General features: G+C 41.8%; 1 protein-coding gene across 4 annotated transcripts; it reads left to right on the plus strand.

Moving 5' to 3' along the window:
* The first annotated feature begins 94 nt into the window (after nucleotides 1-94).
* On the plus strand, nucleotides 95-17,336 carry LUC7L3 (LUC7 like 3 pre-mRNA splicing factor). 4 transcript variants are annotated; one of them, XM_054083193.1, is made up of 12 exons: nucleotides 95-305; nucleotides 5,226-5,292; nucleotides 6,307-6,346; nucleotides 6,564-6,708; nucleotides 7,648-7,722; nucleotides 7,811-7,915; nucleotides 9,111-9,272; nucleotides 9,731-10,014; nucleotides 10,547-10,707; nucleotides 15,530-15,670; nucleotides 15,776-15,881; nucleotides 17,207-17,336. In XM_054083193.1, exons 1-12 carry the CDS (start codon nucleotides 207-209, stop codon nucleotides 17,217-17,219), a joined length of 1,398 nt encoding a protein of 465 aa, XP_053939168.1. In that variant the 5' UTR covers nucleotides 95-206; the 3' UTR covers nucleotides 17,220-17,336. The 4 variants fall into 4 exon arrangements, 3 of the variants coding, with proteins under 3 accessions (XP_053939168.1, XP_053939167.1, XP_053939169.1); XM_054083192.1 differs by having other exon boundaries at nucleotides 15,776-17,336; XR_008452826.1 differs by having other exon boundaries at nucleotides 96-305; nucleotides 15,530-15,881.
* Nucleotides 17,337-18,136: the final 800 nt, after the last annotated feature.

The raw sequence follows: 18,136 nt of genomic DNA on the forward strand, positions 1-18,136 counted from the left end.
TTGTGGGCAGAGGAGGGGGGCCAGGCGCTCGCGCGCGCGCTGTGCATTGTGGGCAGGGGCGAGCCGCGCGCGCGCGGTGCATTGTGGGCAGGGGCGAGCCCGGGCAGCCATTTTGTCTCTGTCAGTCCCGGCGGCGCGGGCGGTTGGGGAGGAGAAAGCGGCGGCGTTCGGCGAGGGGAGGGGGGGACCCGGCCTAAGAGGACACCATGATATCGGCCGCCCAGCTCCTCGATGAGCTCATGGGCCGGGATAGAAACCTGGCCCCCGATGAGAAGCGCAGCAACGTGCGGTGGGACCATGAGAGCGTGAGTGCGGCGGGGCCGCCTCTCCCCTCCCTCCTTCCCTCCCTCTCCTCTGGCAGGGCCGGGCTTTGGCCGCGGCGGGAGCGCTCCCATAGCCCCTCCCGGCAGCGGGGAGAAGGGGTGCGGGACCCTGCCTGGCGGCGGGGCTGGGCCCGGGCCACCCAGGAACCACCGTAACCAGGCTCTGCGAGGCGGTTTGCGTGCTGGGAGCGGAGAGTGTTGGGGTTCTAGTGGTGGTGTCCGTGCAGAGTCCATAAAGGGGAGCAGGGGCTGTGGTGGCCGAACCCTCCTGTGGGAGAAGGGAAACAATCGCGTGTGTGTGTGTGTGAGATTCTGCTTTTCTGAGTAGGAGCCTGCTGGCTTGTGCGGAGGCAGCTGAGACAGATGTTAGTAGTTTGGAAAACAAGTGTCCCTGGATCTCTTCCCGAGTGTGGTGTTGGGGAAGGGAACGGGGAGGGTGCAGCGCAAGGAAGAGACGTAAGACTTTCGAAACTGAGGATTTTGCTAAGAAAAGTTTGGTTCCTTCTATGCTTTCTAATTCAAAGGAGTTTTGCAGCTCCGGGGGAGGATAACCTAAACAGTGCTGGTGTTTTGTAGTGCTTCTGTATTTTGTTACTGTGACGGTTCGTTAATTTTCTGCAATAAGTAGCTTGACTGTAACCACAGGAATCTGTCTCTCAGTTGTTGTTCAGTTTTGGGTCTCAGAACCAGGGCCTTGTCTCTTCTTCCTGGTCCCCCTTTGACAGTTGAGGAAGCGGAAAGCTGCCCTGTTCCTAAGGGCAGTGGGAAATTCATTGGCTTAGGGTTGAGCCTTCAGCTTTGCAGGAGCTGCTGCTGTTTGCTCTGCTCCTGCATTTGTTTATTAAGTTTACAGGACCATAATTAAAAGCAGCCTCTCTGAAAGGAGTGTTTTCATAGATTACTGTCGTCTGCTGATGAGTTCGTAAAACAAATACAGTGTTTCAGTTAGACTTCCTGCATCGCCCAAAGATTAAATTTGCAATGCTGACTGTTTTTAAAAGACAGGGAGTGCAGATAGGTTCAAGAAGTAACGTTAATTCATCTGTTTGCCTGCTGGGTGGCTTTTCAGAGAAAATATATATGCTAATGTCATCTCTTGTAAAATTAGACCTATGTCAACATGTAGCTTTTCAGTGTAAGCTTGTTGTACTGGTACCAAAGTTTAGAATTTTGTGTCACGATTCAGCAGGTTTAGATATGGGAGGCTATCAAAACAAGCTGATCTCTATTTTTCTTATCAGTTCTAGTTTGCGTCCAGAGGATATAAAGAAATATTTGGAAGATGCAATGAAATACAACATAGGAGTAGCTCGTTCTGAAGGTGCGGAAGCAGAGCGTGTGATAGCTGAGAGCTTGCAGTTCTAATGGAACATGTTGATTGTGTATTGTAAAGCCTTTTGTAGACCTCAGGTTCTTGGACATGATTAAAGGCTCTAATCTCAAAGAATTTGCATCCTGGTTGCTGTATGTTCTGTGTTGCAGTGTTTCCTTAGATGGTCAGTTCTGGTTCTGCCATAAAGGCTTTCTGGTTTTTGTGCAGGAGATTACTAGTATCATGTATTTTTGTCTTTCTGCTCACTGTCACATCCATAGACAAAGTATATTTCTGGAGCAGTAACTTCACTGATTCGCGCGTTCTCACCCTTAATATGCTACTTGTACAAAACAAGTTCATGTGGAAGCAATTGCACAAGAGTTTTGAGGCTGTTCTGTAGCACAGGCAAGCCCAGCATTAACTGCTTGCGCTTCATGCAGTGTTTTGGGATTGTGACAGTTCCTGCAAGGTAAATCCAGTGTTTTCAGACAGTGTGGAGGGATGGAGAGCTGTGATGGACAAATGGCAGTGAGCAGTTATCTGATGGAATGCAGTTTCTCAAAATGCAGATTCTGTGTTTAAAATATGATTTGATGGTATTGGCTCTTTATGATGTGTTACATTGGTTTTTTTTTTCATGCCAGAGACCTAAATTGGTTTGCATTAATGATACAGAGCTGTCAATAGTTTGTTTATTTAGGAATGCTTTGACTTGCTTCACAGACTCTGGAAGAGTCTTTCACTCTGGAAGAGGCTTTCACACCTCCAAGAGATTTCAAGGATTAGTGAACTTGAGATGAAGAAGAGAAACGTTCCAAGTATTTGTCTGTATTTGTTCTAGTGTTTTAGTTGCTAGTCTTGCTGTAATAGATTGGCAGTAACATTCCTTTCTGTTCCACTTTCTTGGTAGCAGAGCCATCGGAATAATTCGGCAGTAAGGAACGAGTGCTTATTACCTGCATAGGTACATATCTGTACTGAATTGCCTGTAGCTCTATTTCTGCTACTGGGGAATGCATTGCCCTGTTACTTCTGACTGTGCTGAGTGCAGTGCTTGGATAAGCTGTGGAGGAGTAGTGCCATTTGAAGCGTATCACCTCCGTTCAGTCCTTTAATGGCTCTACGATGTCTCAGCTGTTTTTGGCCCTTTCTGTTCTAATTCATCATGGAGCACGGTGAGTGCAGGTGATTGGCACCTCCAGCCTGCCAAGGGGGCTGCGCCACACGTGATGCTGAGCCAGAATGATACCTTTCAGGGCAGCTGCAGGATTCGCTGAAGTAGTTTGTCTGTTGAAGCAAATTCAGTTGAAGATCGTAATGAGCTAGGTATGAGAGAGGGAGAAAATTGCTGCAGACACACGAGTCTGAACCACTCTCATCTAAGTGTGTCTCTGCAGGCTGCCTCTTAGAGAATATTAAGGAATTCACTGGGTACCATAGCTTCCAGACCTAGTTAGGAGAAAAGTACTGCAGTATTTCAGTGTGGGGTTTGTTTTGTGGTTTTTTTTATATATATAATTATTACAATGTGTGACACATGTTTAAACTGCTTATTTTAATAGTGGTCACTACAGTTTTTGGCTGTAACCATCAGCTCATAAGAGGAGACTTTTCCCCTAGCAGTGCTGCTTCATAAAATCACTTTAATAATTTCTGGTGTTGTGTTGTTTTCCTTTTCCTTCGTTGTACTTATCCGTCCAAGAACTTTTCTCATGCTCCTTTTGTTGACACTTGGTTCAGAACTGTTACAGGCCAGTTTGCATAGGAAATTGTCTAATCTGTCCCTGAAACTTCTCAGGAAGTGCCTTTTCACTGACCCTAAAACTTGGATGGAGGAGAAGGTAGAGAGAAATTACATTTCTATTGACTCATACAGGAGTTTATCCCAGAAACTGCTCCCTTGAAACAACTTGAAGTCAAAACAAGGGATATTGCTGCTTTCAGGGAAGAGAACAGATTCTGAAAACAAATTTTGTCCAATAACTTTCTCCTTGCTTTCCGAGAAGAAAAATATTTGTGATTTTGAGTGGTGTTTTCTTCACTCTTCTTGATATGTGTCTTCAGATCAGTGCCATGGTGTCCTAGCCTGGGTCCTGGGAGAAGTAGATAATAAAATCTTTTTGTGTGTGTTTTTTTTCCTTTCTGTGGCTGGTTAGTAGAAAGCTTGGTTGTTTTTCTGTGTGATGTGCAGAGCAGTCAGGCCAAAGTGTAACTCCTGTAGTCTGATTTGTAGTCTGGCTGTTAGCATGGAATGGTAAATCAGACTGATCTAATCTGATCAACTGATGTCACAGGCATTCAGTAAGGTGTTTGTCTGGGGTAGGTTTGGGGTCTTTCTCCTCACTCCAACTTGTTAAAATACTTCATAATGCATTTTAGGTATTAACATGTTGCAAGCCTTTGTGTGTGAGAGATCCAGCCCAGCCTGTAACACGCAGTAGCAGTTATTAGATTTACTGGATACAAAGGTGATGTTAGACAGACATCCAGGCTAATTTTGGATTGATACTTCAGTTAATGGTAGTCACGTGAAGGGGAAAGGTCTGTTGAATAATTAATTATTGAAGATTGCTTATGAAGGTAAGGATGCAAGTATTTCTGATTGTATCTTTTTGGCTGTTGTGATGGACAGATGGGAGATATTTCTCTGTATGAACGTTGAGAACTGACCAACTTGACCAGCTAAGCCCATGCTCATGGGTAAGGGTGAATAATCTTTCTAACAAAAGCTGGTTTTATCCCATCATATGTTAAGTATTTACAGGCTCAGCTATTGGGTTGGGTTTTTCCTAACTGCCTGATGGTATTTTTCTGTTATCAAAAAGAACCTGACTTGCTAATGTAAAAATAGGCTATGTTGAAACAAAACAAGCCCTTTTTTAGTTGGCAGGAAGCCAGGTTAGAATGAATGTCTTCTGTGTCTGCCTCGAGGTGCACAGTGTCTCTGCATGTTGTTCTGAAAGTAGGGATTTTCAGAAGCATTGGAATGGGGAAGCTTTTGGATAGTTACTGTGTCTATTCTTAAGTCTTTGAATTGAGATCGGAATCCTTGAAGCAGTACCTGAGCTTAGAACGTTCATGGCCTCTGTTCTCTGAGCCAGGAGCATTGAAGAGATAGAGGCTGAACACAAAGCCGTTACAGACAAGCTAAAAGGAACTTGCTTCCATGGTTCTGTGGCAGACATCCACACCCTCTTAGGTTTTCACAGTTCAGGAATTTGGCAGTAACTTTTATTAGTCCAATCTGATTTAATTCCTTTGTAACTATCAAATACTATATTGTATTTACAAATAGGTGACACTTCCCTGTACTCTTAAGTATCTAGCAGTAAAATTAAGAAATCCCATCATTGCCCTGGTTACCACTACTGTCAGAGTTTGAGTGTTTTGTCATTAAGATGCGCCTTGCAGCACTTTCTGCTGCCCAGTAGCACAAGAATAGCAGGGGTGCGTGTGTAAAATGCACAGAAATTTTGCAGTCTGCAAAGGGGGTTTTACACTATATTTCAGGAAATAGGAGCATATACTTAAAATTGCCAATTCACGAGGGTAAAAATGATGCCTGTTTCTTCTTTCTCCTCTGCCAGGTTTGTAAATACTACCTTTGTGGCTTTTGCCCCGCTGAATTATTTACAAATACCCGTTCTGATCTAGGTAAGTCTAAGCCTCGTAATTTTTATTCACTTCTATGTAATTACAGTTGAACTTCAGTTTGTAAACTACATTTTAATCATTTAATGCTCGGTCAGAACACTTTGAAAGTGATATAGTATGTTAAAAGTGATGTTTACTCCAGATCGTACTTCTATAAGTGAAAAAACTTTATTTTTTATATTTTTTTTCTTACAGTGTAAGTTAAATTTATTTAGCTAAATTTTTTTATTCAGGAGTGGTTTTCTCCTGAATTGTTGGCTGCTGGTTTGACTTACTCTGCCTAGGCAGGGGTTTAACTTGATTTTGTGTGAGTGTATATTTTTGAGCTGCTTTCCTGTAGAGTCTCGTTTACTGTAATAGGCATTGCTGGAGGCCCTCTCTATATAACCAGTAGCTTTCCAGTGATGGCGTGTGGACAACATGTAGTTTAGGGACAGTAACTGGGAAGAACAGGCTGCTGGTCTTAGCATTGCTTTTCAAGACTATTGAAAATTTGGCACACTGAGGAAGGTGGGGCATTTTAATGTAACTGCCTTCGTGGACTCAGGCCACACCTCCTCACTTTACTCTGTAAGATCAACTGTTTTTAGTAGCCAGTTCTTCACTGCAAAGAACGCTGTCTGGAGCTTAGAAAGTGCTTGTTGAAATTACCCTTCCTATGTAATTTTTCGTGTTTGGTTTGTTTGGGGGTTGTGGTTTTGTGTTTGTTTAAGACCCCAGGTGTTTAAGGTATTATTTTGTTTCTGTAGTTTTACCTAAGTAGAACTTGATCTGGAAATTCTATTTTATATGGAGACTTCAGAATCTCCTTTGGTTTTATAATTACTAAACCATGTCAATGTTCTTCTTTAATGTGTCTGTAAAACTCCAAGCAAAGGAAGCAGAAAAGCGGGCACAAAAGTCCCTGCAAAGTGTTTATAGCCCTGTTCTATCACGGTATGCAAACAAATGCTGATGGATTGTGAATGCAGCTTTCAAGACTGCAAGCTTAAACTTTTTGTGTGATCATTTTAGGTCCTTGTGAAAAAATTCATGATGAAAATCTACGTAAACAGTAAGTATGTTGGTTGATCTGTTAATGCAAACATTGTCTGTAGTGCTTGACGTTTTTTAAAAGCAACCCAATCACGAGAAACTAATTACTTTTTGATTTACATAACATTTACATGTATGATATTCTCTTACCTTGATCAAGAACTTATACCGTTGCAGGTTTTTTATTTTGCTGTATAGCAAAAGCGTGAGCTTTCATTCTTAAAATATATTCCCAGGTATGAGAAGAGCTCTCGGTTTATGAAAGTAGGCTACGAAAGAGACTTCTTGCGCTACTTACAGAGCTTACTTGCAGAGGTAGAGCGCAGGATTCGAAGAGGCCATGCTCGTTTGGCGCTGTCACAGAACCAACAATCTTCTGGGGTAAGTCTGGAAGGATCATTTTGGGCAATTTGTGCTCTAGGCAGTGTCTTCATGTTCTCTTTACCTTGTGTCTTTGGGTAAAATAAGTTGTTCTCCAGAAGATTCTCATTAGATAAGTCTCTTCATCTATTAGCCTGTGGATCACACCTTGCCAAAGTGGCACAGGAGTCTTTCCTTCTCATTTCCAAGCTGTGTACTAGGCAGCTGTTAATGTTAGGCTTAAACTGACTGGGAGAAACAGTCTGTGTGTTAACTCCATTTGTTTTTTATTGTCTGGTGATGGATTTGAAGCACTGACTGAGACCTGTGCTCTAAGAGTTTCCTGACAGCTAGGATAGCCCGCCTCCTTTTTGCTGCCCTACATAATCGTTCCGTGCAGAGTCTGGTTGCTTCAGGAGGAGGTGTGGATGGTGTCTTCAGTCAGGAGAGCTTGATGGCTGTGGAGTAAAGCGGTGTGGAAGCGGATGTAATCTGTTCGGGCACCCTGCAGACAGGACACTGCTAACAAGTGTCTAACAACCGACATTTTGGCTGAAGTGAGGTTCAGCTTGTATTTGTGCTCAGAAGTTGAATTTCAGAGCCCATGGAAGTCAAATTTGGGTGTCTGCAAAGATACGTAATAGCTGCCTGGCAGTTCCAGAGTTTAAATTTAGGACTTTGAATTCAGATGTCTTAGCTTTTATGGGCCAGGGCCTTGAACATTTTTGTTGGTTTAGGAGGAATTAGTGTGACTAGAACTTGCTTCGCTCAGCAGGAGTGGAGTGAGCTGTATCGAGGAGGGTTTTATGTTAGAGTAGGCTATTGTTAGTAGGTCTTCATGGGAGAAGAAGCAGGAGGAGGCTATTCCTGAAGTGTCTCTGGAATATGAGAAGACGTACATTTGTGTGTCTTAAAGTTATTTTAAGTAAAACCAAATAATCCCCTTGTACTCTTTGGCAGGGAGCGGGACCTACTGGCAAAAACGAAGAGAAGATTCAGGTGTTAACTGACAAAATTGATGTACTTCTGCAACAGGTAAGATTTTTTGATCCTCAGTAGGAGAGATCTCTTGCTTCTGTTACTTGATCAAAAATTACAGTTGAATTTTTAAATTGTCCTTTAGATTGAAGAACTGGGTTCAGAGGGAAAGGTGGAAGAGGCACAAGGAATGATGAAACTTGTTGAACAGTTGAAGGAAGAGAGAGAATTGCTGAGATCAACAACTTCAGTAAGTAATGTCTGTAGCTTCAAACTTGGGTGCAACAGTGTGTTCTTAATAACCTCGTCCTAGCGCGGAAGGCATGTGAGCTCTGTGCAGAATCCTTAGACAATAACGTGACATTTCCATGTGTTAACCCAGTGTGTTATTTACTCTGGAGGTGTTCAAGGCCAGGTTGGATGGGGCCTCGAGAACCTGATCTGGTGGGAGGCATCCCTGCCCGTGGCAGGGGATGGAACTGGATGGGCTTTGAAGTCCCTTCCAATCCAAACTGTTCTTTGACTCTCTGTAGTTTGGGAGTGGGTTTCATGCGCACAAATGGTGAGCTTATTTTCACAGCAGTCTTGGAGGAGAGCTTGCATCTTACTGTAGTTGGAGCTTAGTTATTATTTCACTGAGTCTGTGTCACAGAAAGCCCTTGTATTAAGTTTGTGACCCAAGACAGGCATCTGGCTCTGAAAGCTACCGAAGCCAGAGGTAATGTGTGAAGTAGCAAGTTCCCGTCAACAAAAAGGAGATGATGTTTAAACATTCTATTGCAGTGTTTAATAATACTCTCAAAAGTGTTATTCCTGTTTTATTTCTAGAAGTTCTTACATGTTGCAGGCAATAGTGTTTGTGTCCATAGTATGTAATGCACGAACATTGCGCAGCAATAATCAGTCGGGTTTATGTTGAAATTCCAGTGTATTTCTTGTATGTCTGTTGCAACAGCAAATTAATTTCACCACCATTCTATTAAATAGAAGCCCAGCATTCCTTCTTTGTGTTTCTTCATGGAGCAGTTTAGTCTTGTCATTCCTTGAGCCTTATTCCATGGTTATTCCGCAGCTTCAGACATTTTGGCTAATGCGAAAGAAATCATATTAAGAGAAAACTGATTCTTATTTTTGTTAATCCTGAGGTTGCGAGGAAGCTGCAGATGTGGCTGTGTACATACTCATGCTTTGCAGTGAGGATTAGGGCTTGTTTTGTGTGTTTTCTAGTTGACTCTTTATCGATCATGTGAAATGGGCATATGGAGCTTATTTTTGCCCTCTTCATCCCAGTAGGTGCAGTGCTCTGGAAACAAAGCATGCAGTTACGGTTTTCGGCTTTCGCTAGGGTCTGGGGTTTGACAATAATAACAATAAGGTTCTAAACCTCTTCACTGGTTTCTGGATAAAAATTCTCTTTTGCTTTACCAAATATTTTTCTTTTGCAGACAATTGAGAGCTTCGCAGCCCAAGAAAAGCAAATGGAAGTTTGTGAAGTTTGTGGAGCATTTTTAATTGTAGGAGATGCACAGTCCAGGGTAGATGACCACTTGATGGGAAAGCAGCACATGGGTTATGCCAAAATAAAAGCTACTGTAGAAGATTTAAAAGTAAGCATCTCTCCAGTTATTTAACATAACAAATTGCTTGGAGGCTTCCTGTGGTAAACAAAAGGCTGTCCAGTTTCTGAAGGGAGTCAAATACTCCAAAGATGGTGTATAAAAATTAAAGGGAATCCCACTGTGCGTTTATCATACTTGCACTGGCATTCTTTGTCATATGTGGTTACGCCACATAAAAGCAAAGATATAAATTCAGGTGGGAATTTTGTATGGCCTTTGTGAAAGAGTGTTGTGTGGCCTTTGTTCTTGTGAGAATGCCAGGCAAAAAAGTTCTGCAAGACAAAGGGTTTCCGTTTCAGGGATTTTATAAAGGGCTTCTGTGGGGAGAAAAGCCCTGAAATATTTGAAAAGCTTAAGCGTCTACATTCTCAGAATGTATGAACTGAGTTAGATGGAATGATTTGTCTTGAGTAGCTTTCATTTAATCAAGTGAACTTCTTTTTAAGGAAAAGTTACGAAAAAGAACAGAAGAACCTGACCGTGATGAGAGGTTAAAAAAAGAGAAACAAGAACGAGAAGAGAGAGAGAAAGAGAGGGAACGGGAAAGAGAGGAGCGGGAAAGGAAGAGGCGACGTGAAGAGGAAGAAAAAGAAAAAGAGAGGGCTCGTGATAGAGAGAGACGTAAAAGGAGTCGTTCACGGAGTAGACATTCGAGCAGAACATCTGACAGAAGGTGCAGCCGTTCACGAGACCACAAAAGGTCAAGAAGCAGAGAAAGAAGGCGAAGCAGGTTGGTAGGTGTGCACATGTGTGCACGTGTGTGTGTGTTTTCATGTAAAATACTTTCCAAAACATAAAAATCTTGTGGGGACTCCATCTGTCAGCCTGGGTCCCATCACCGATTTGTTAGCATCACTGTTCTTGTTCCCAAGTGAAGACATGCTTCACTGGTTCTGAGGACAAACAAGTTTTGCTGCGTGTGTGCTGTTTTCTCTCCATTTTGGGAAGCAGATGACACCACTGTGGTGGAAGTGGTCTTAGGAGGGAGCTTTGAGTGGACAAATACTAGCAAAGAACAGAGTCTTGTTTTCTTTATTCCTTAAGTTGCTCTTTAATTCATGGGAGTGAATATTTTTAAGCTGTGTGGTTGAATGAGTAAATGAAGAAGGCAGTGTGAGGTCAGGTCTCATGTACAGAAAAATGTTTCTATACACTATGCTAAGGCTTGTTTTAAATGTTTGTTTTCTGGAAGTATTCAATCTATTAAAGCAGTAAAATACTAGCTGACGTGTATATTTTTGACATTTTCTATGAATGTTAAGGAGTCGTGACCGAAGAAGAAGCAGGAGTCATGACAGATCAGAAAGGAAACATAGGTCTCGCAGTAGGGACAGGAGACGATCAAAAAGCCGGGATCGGAAATCCTACAAGCACAGAAGCAAAAGCAGAGAGAGAGAACAAGACAGGAAGTCAAAAGAAAAAGGTATGTTTGTGTGAAGACCAAGCTTGCATCAAGTTCTGAAAGCAACCTTTCCCTAAAGCCTCAAAAGCTCTTAAATCTTCCAGAGAGTGACTGAAAGTTCCTAGCACCCCATCTGAGCCGATTTAGGAGCTGTAGATGTTGCCGTTAACTGATTTGAAGCATTTTCTTGGTTCCAGTTACTGTTAATGCACGTGTGCATACGTACACCCCAGCGTCCACCTCTTCTCTGTTACAGTAATTATTAAAAGCTCACTGCTTTGTCTGCAAATTAAGTGTGGCAGGATTTTGATGTATCTTAAGACCTGTTTACCTTTTAAAAAACCATGAGTGAATATCTTCTATTCCAACCTATTGCAGTTGCCCTTTGCCAGTACAGTTCTGTGGGAGATCAGTAGCTGCTTTTTCACCTGTACCATCTATCACTTCTCTACGCTATTATATTTACATTATTTTCTTTTAACAGTGCTTTAAGCTTTTACCTAATCTATGAATGCAATCCAAGATCAATCTTGCAGGATTTCTGTAAGGCTTTAAATTACAGCTTCATGCCCTCTCCCCAGTCTCCTGCTCTTCCCTCCACCCTTTCCCCTATTGGTTTTGGTGGTGGCGATGGTGGGGTTTAAATGAAGAGAGATTTGCTCTGTCAGTGTTCAGGTGAGTCTCGAGGGAATGCTGTGTGAGTCCTTGGAACGCTTTTATAGCAGTACCTGCCATGTACATGGTGACTCAGTGCTTCATCAAAGGCTGCTGTTTGGAAGCTTTGCCTTTAGGATTCAAAAGAGTTACGGAGAGAACACTACACATACACTCTGTGAAAAGGTATTAACTGGCTGTTATTGTTAAATTTACCCCTTTAAAAGTCTTGGCACTTCTGGAGGAATGTAATACTGACTCCTGGCTTAACCTGCTGGCTCTGGGGTGCTGACTCATGTCCCGTCTGGAACAGCCACTCCGTAGTTAGAGCTGACTGCCAGTAATGGACAGAACAGTGTTGTGTTCCTAAGGTACCTCTGAGGTTCTCCTGAATGCGAGGTGCTACGTGCATGTTCCTGGATTGCATAGGCCTCTCTGTCCCACCCTTACTTCTCCATATTTATCCAGTGGATTAGTTCTTAAAATGCTGGTAATGCTTCATGTATTTTTCTTGCTTGACTTCCTTGGCCCATTTGAATTTTTCTGGTTTATACTGCAGTACATTTCCAGTATTGATTCTCCTCTTATTTTGCCTTGCCCTCTGTAAACAAGCGGGGTTTTACTGCTTGCTCTTTGGCAGGGGGACTGGCGCACAGTGTTTCAACTCAGGTTCAGTACTACAGCCTCTACCTGTCCTTTTATTACTTTATTCCTACCTTATACTGAGCCTTTTTTGCTTCCTCAATCAACAGATTTCTGGTATTTAGTCAAGAATGTCTCATTCACTATTCTGTGTGTAACTATGCATATTAAGGTGTTCTTAACTTTTTCAAATTCGGTCTGGTTTTGAGTTCAGTGGCTTTTCAGCTCTTTCCTCAATCCTTCTGTAAATAGAGGAGCTAGTGAAATTCTGCAGCACTTTGATATTTTTAGTTTTAACTTGACTGATTTCCTTGCTGGCTGTTTCATTTGCTCCTTGCTGCTTTCTTCCAGCAGTAAGAACAGTGAGGTGATACTGTGATGAAAATTCCACCTGGAAAAATCAGTTACCTTTTTTTGCCTATGTAATTATAACATTTATAGAAACACCCATAGGCCTTAGAGCAGGACTGTAATGCTGGAGATCGTTGTACTCCCTTCATTGGGAAAATGCTTAAGAAGAAAAGAAGGGAAAAACCCAAACCTATAGTATTTAACAAGCCAGCGTTGGATTTGTATGATGAAGCTGTGAATAGCGTTACACCCTCACGTTTTCAGTGTGGCAATGGCTAAGCAAACAGCTTTGGAGCGTCACAGACTGAAGCGTGTGGCTGGCAATCTGCTCTGCTGTTTGCACAAAAAGAAGTCAGGTAGAAGTCTTAATGTACGCTACTCCATTGGGAGTATTGGCCTCAAAATTCAATTGTCTTTGTGTCCATCGTTATAAAAATAAGCAGCAAAAGCCTGGCTGTAACTCTTCACAGCAGTGCCTTTTGTTTTGAAGTCTCAAACTGCTTTACAAACATGAATCGTCACAGGGAAAAAGCCAGGCACAGAGGCCCAGGGCTTGCCTACCTTTGCACTTCATATTAGTGCCGTACTTTGAAAATTCAGAACTCCTGGCTTCATGTGCACTACAATACTGTGGAATACAGTCACCTTTAAGACTGTGAGGAAAAAAAGTGTATGTAGAAATGGAGACACTTCTAACTTGAGTTTCGGGAGCAGGGAGGCATTTGCTAACGGAGGGAGCCTGCCAGCCATAAACACCAGCTGAGCCTTAGCTTAGCAGAACCCAGCAGAACACAACTGCTGTTCACGTAAGCCAACTGCAGAGTAGGGGAAAGAATTGTTTGGGTTTTATTTCAGAAAAGGCAGACACCTGTTGTGCCAGTCGCTTAATTTTGGGGGGGGAGGTAATGCTGGAACGGGCCTCCAGAGCACCTTAAGGTGGCCCTTCAGCTTACTGGGATTAATCTATTTGTATCTAAATAATAATATCTGTGATTGTGTTTTGGTGTCAGTGATTAAACCTCAGTAAATGTTGTCAGAACACCCACATCCTCAGTAACACTGGATATTGTGTTTGACTGATTTTTGCATTCTCTGAACAGTAAAACCGCTCACATTACCTTGGTAAGAATTCTCACAAAATTCATCTCAGTTGCACAATGAACTCAGTCAGAAAAATGTGCATGTGTCAAATCGGGAAGCAAAGTCAATGTTGTGTGATTATACCTAATAGATCACAGCTGAAATGATATGCACAGTTGCAACAGCAAGCTAATTGTGTGTGCTTTTAATGAAAGAAACCTTACTGATTGGAGATGCAGTGGAGGAACGTAACTGCTTGCAGGTACTCCTGGAGCTGACAGAAGTTCAGCTGTTGCGCTGTTTGTTGAATACGCTTTCTCGGTTCTGCCTGGCAAACTGATGGTTTGCTATGGTAAAACTGTTTCATTTTTAAAGTTTTTAGAAGAGTCTCATCTTTCCTACCACAGTTTAATAGCAAATTTTAATCATAAAGAAAATTACTTTTCCTGACCAAATCCAAGAAACAAACAAGCCAGATCAAACCCCTGCACACTGCACATCCGTAGGGCTATTAAGATCTACCATATCTACATAGGACAGAAGATAAGATTATTGGGCTGACTACTAGTCCTCTGCGGGGAAACAAGACTACTATTCCTCAGTGGATCTACGGGTGCATCGGAGATACCTATAAGACTCAAAAAGAAGACTTTTTAACAAGGTTAGTTAGAGTGCAATCTACCTGCGGAGTTGCCAAACCGAGGGCAGACAGGTACCAAATGGTTAGTCCTTCAGTTAGCTTTGACATCGCTGCGTGCTTTCCCCAGGCACCGCGCGCTGGATGTGCTGCTGCAGATGAAACCTCAGGGGTAGCATTCATTAGGCAGTTGCCCTCGTTCCTGTGTGGGGCTCTACTCCTCCCTTTGGTTGTCTGTTTTAAAACAAAGAAGTTGGGATGTTGCTTCTCTTTAAAGCTTAATTTCTACTTTGTCTTGTGGAATTTAGATGTGTTGTGCCAGTCTAGATGATAACATTGTTTAAAATAGCTTTTTCAGGGTATTGGATCTGTTTGCTCCTGTCTTGGGGATATATATGTGTGTATATTATTTATTTAATTGCCCGGATAGCAGGGAATAATCAGAAAAAAGAGCGTGAATGTTGTTCTGTGTGATGACATCAGAGAGGTTGGTTTTTTGGATTATTTCTTTTTTTGCTCTCCAAAGTATCCTTACTTATCAAAGGTTGAATGATCTCATGTGAAATAACAGAATTGATATTTTTGTTAAATTTGTAAATACTGAATTTACAGATGAGGCACGCAGCTCTGATGGGAAATGGTTTTCTTCCCATGGGAATATTTTTACTTCTAGATTCCTTCATTTGTTTAAGATTTACTGAGGGAAAAGAGGAGTTTGTCAGCAAACTCTCCAGTCACCTTTCCAACTCACGAGGAGAGTGTGGGGTCTTTCCCACCTTGCTGTCCCTTTGCCTTTGGGAAATAGTGCTTTTTATCTTACCTTTCATATTGTCCCCCCAGGCTTTTTTGAGGATTAGATTATAAATGACTGCTGGTTGTATAAAATGCTGCCGAGCGTGCAGCCTTGGTGACATTCTGTACAGTAATTTGATTGTCACTGTGGCCCCCACCCTCAAAGCCAGCAGTGCTTAATCTTCTTGGTTTCCCCAAATGTTTGCTGGTTTTTTTTAATTGCAAGCATTAATGTGTTTGATAACCGCAGCGATGTGTTATCCCATCACTCTTCCTGGAGACTCTTTTCAAGAACTAGATTTAATAAGAATCGTGAACCAAAGGCCGCCACACACATCACGAAGTAAACCTTGGGGACAGAGTCCCTGATAAGTAAGGAAGCCGTGCATTGAAATTACACATTGGCCTAACGTCTTGACTGCCTCCTTAGCTCCAGCCTGTGTATTTTGGCAGAGGACTGAGCAGCTGCCTCTGTTAGGAGCTCTGTCCATTCTCCTCTCTCCCCGCCCTCTGCTGTCCCCTCTTGACCTGTTTTGTTCCCTTTCTGTTCCAGCTTAATTTAATAACCAAGTATTACTGTTATTGCCATAGAAATTAACTGTCCGGTTTTGTATGCAATATGTATCTCACTTGTGCAATGTTTGTTTTTACTTTGAAATCCATGGTCAATGTCTTCTTTCATGGCAGAAAAGAGGGGATCTGATGATAAAAAAAGTAGTGTGAAGTCCAGTAGTCGAGAAAAACAGAGTGAAGACACAAATACAGACTCGAAGGAGAGTGATACTAAGAATGAGGTCAATGGGACCAGTGAAGACATTAAATCTGAAGGTGACACTCAGTCCAATTAAAACTGATCTGATATGACCTCAGATCAGACAGAGGTAAGTGCATTATTTCAAACTTTGATTAGGGCTTTTTGTTACTGTTTAACAGTGCAGCGTAAGTATGCACAGATGAAGATGGAACTAAGCCAAGTAAGAAGACATACTAAAGCACCTTCTGAAGGAAAGGACAGTGTAGTCCTGCAAAACATTTTGAGGTACATTGTTTTGTCTCAGCTCTTTTGTAGCAGACTCGTGCCCCCATTAGTGTGCCTCTTTGGGACCTATTTGTAATATAGCCACCATAGACAAATGAATGATCCTTTTTTATTTTTAGGGATTTTGTTATCGTTTTTAAAAAAAAAAAAGTTGCACTGTTTTTGTATTTAAGTCCATATTGTGTTGGTACAGCAGAAACTTTTGCTTTAATACTTAATATTTGAGGCACATGTTGGACTATTTTGTTTTTATATAAACTGCTAGTATTTCTTTGTCAAGGATGTTTCTAGTTTTTTTTTGCTTTATTGCCTTGCATTCTAATGCAGTTTGTTCTGTAACTCGAGAGCCAGTAGCATTGGATTGATGGAAGTGTAGGGTTTATGAATTATTGCAGCTGACTACCATACCTCACACAGCGTTGGTGTTGTGAGCGGCCCATGAAAAGCCAAATTAAAAATCAAGGATTCAGTCAAACTAAGCAGGTACTCATGCCAGGTACTCCTTTCTCTACCCACATCCATGTTTGAATGCTGTTGCCTGTAATCTTTAAGCTTACTGTTGTGTTTTTGATTTTCGAGATAGCGAAAAGGATTTTTTTGTGTATTGTGTGACTACTGTTAATCTGATGTTAACAGAATGGAATTTTCTTTCAACTGTGTGTAGGGATGCAGTGCTGCCCAGAATTAGATATCTTTAAAGCGTTTAAAATGCAATAAACACTACATAATAACCGCCTTGTTACTTTCAATGCAATGCGAGTCTTTAAGAGGTATGTGTTTAATATTTCCTACTGCGTAGGAGAATTTGCAGCCAGCCAGAGTACAGAGAAAGTGAATGGCTGAGAGCAGCCCTAAGGCAAATGTAAATGCACAGATGCCACCAAATGATTGCAATGCTCATGGCGGGAATGTTTGCTGAAAAGCTGTTTGTTGGCAATGAAAGAGCTAAACGATCGGAAGTAGAAATACTGTGTTAAAAGGAAAACTTGAAGTTTTCCACCACTCTTGACTTGGCGTAGCTCTTATTCTCGCAGAAGGTCTTTAGTTGTTTACCTGAAATAAGGAACTAACAGTGGAGAGGACAGCTGATAAATGAGCTGCTTGCAACAGAAATTATTGTAGTTCCATTATCTGTGATAGGAACTCTAAATGTTGGTAATTAAACCGTTAATGCTACGTTATTGCTTCTAAAGCCAGTCATGTTCAATGTGGATGGTTTGTAGAGTTAAGATGACAGCTAACAACTGGGCCGAGGTGTAGGAGTGGTGAACGCAGTGCTCGTAGTGCTGGCTAATTTTCTGCTTTCCCAACATTTTGCATTATAGGAGTCCTACCTGAAGAGTCTGCGAAGACTGCGGAAGACAGCTTAACCTGAAGATCTGCTTTAAAATGAGGTGAAAGAAAGCTGTAGTGGCGTAGAAAAATATAAAGTTGAGTTAGAAATTTTTTTTTTTTTATAAAATTCAATTCAGGACTGGTGTTTCCTCCCAGAGTTCAGAGATGTGTTGATAATAGCACATATGCTACTGAAAATATAAGTCCTGTATCCTTTCTTTCTTTTAAGACTTTTTAAGATAAGAAACCAACATAACCTGAACACATGGCTTGCTCAGTGTTTAATTGCAAGTTTTCATTCTTGGACTTTAAAACACAAGATAAATGTTTAGTATTTGTGTGAATCGAACTAAAACGAATCCCATTTTTACAACTAAGCTATTCCTAGCTTCTTGATATACAAGAAATGGAAATAAAGTATCTTTGAATTTCTGTTACAAATTTGATTGTCTCTGTCCTTGAACGTTTAATATTAAATAAGCTTCTTTCCTAATAAATCTACTCATGTCTTCAAGTGTAGCCCATTAATTTGGGTCTTAGTTATTCTGTGGTGTTTGTGGGTTGGTTCTCGTTGGTGCCAGCAGCTAGCATTTCATTTCTAGATTGCTTTTCCAGCAGTTGGATGGCTTCAGGGTTCTGTGTCCCCCAAAACATGCACCTGGTGCTGCAGTTGGCTAAGAAAGCTCAGAAATATCACAATAACGACGTAGCCTTTATAAAGCAGCTGGACTTTTATGGAGTTATCATAAAGATGCTGCTGCTGAGATTGCCCATCGGGCTGCCTTTGTGTGTTGTACTGTCGATTTGGAATCCTCATCCCTTACACGTTCCTGTGAGGCTGTGGTGCAAGCAAGCACGGTTCATGGTGAGAGTGGTCAGCAGTGGGAACAGTGAAGTGTCCCCCAGCACTGTGTCTGTGA

This window comes from Cuculus canorus, chromosome 18, assembly GCF_017976375.1.
Source record: "Cuculus canorus isolate bCucCan1 chromosome 18, bCucCan1.pri, whole genome shotgun sequence".
Lineage (NCBI taxonomy): Eukaryota > Metazoa > Chordata > Aves > Cuculiformes > Cuculidae > Cuculus > Cuculus canorus.

Coding starts and splice junctions, on each gene's coding strand:
- LUC7L3 (XM_054083192.1), top strand. CDS start 207: ATGATATCGGCCGCCCAGCTCCTCGATGAGCTCATGGGCCGGGATAGA. Junction 5,293..6,306: donor AAATACCCGTTCTGATCTAG/GTAAGTCTAAGC, acceptor TGATCATTTTAG/GTCCTTGTGAAAAAATTCAT. Junction 6,347..6,563: donor GATGAAAATCTACGTAAACA/GTAAGTATGTTG, acceptor ATATATTCCCAG/GTATGAGAAGAGCTCTCGGT.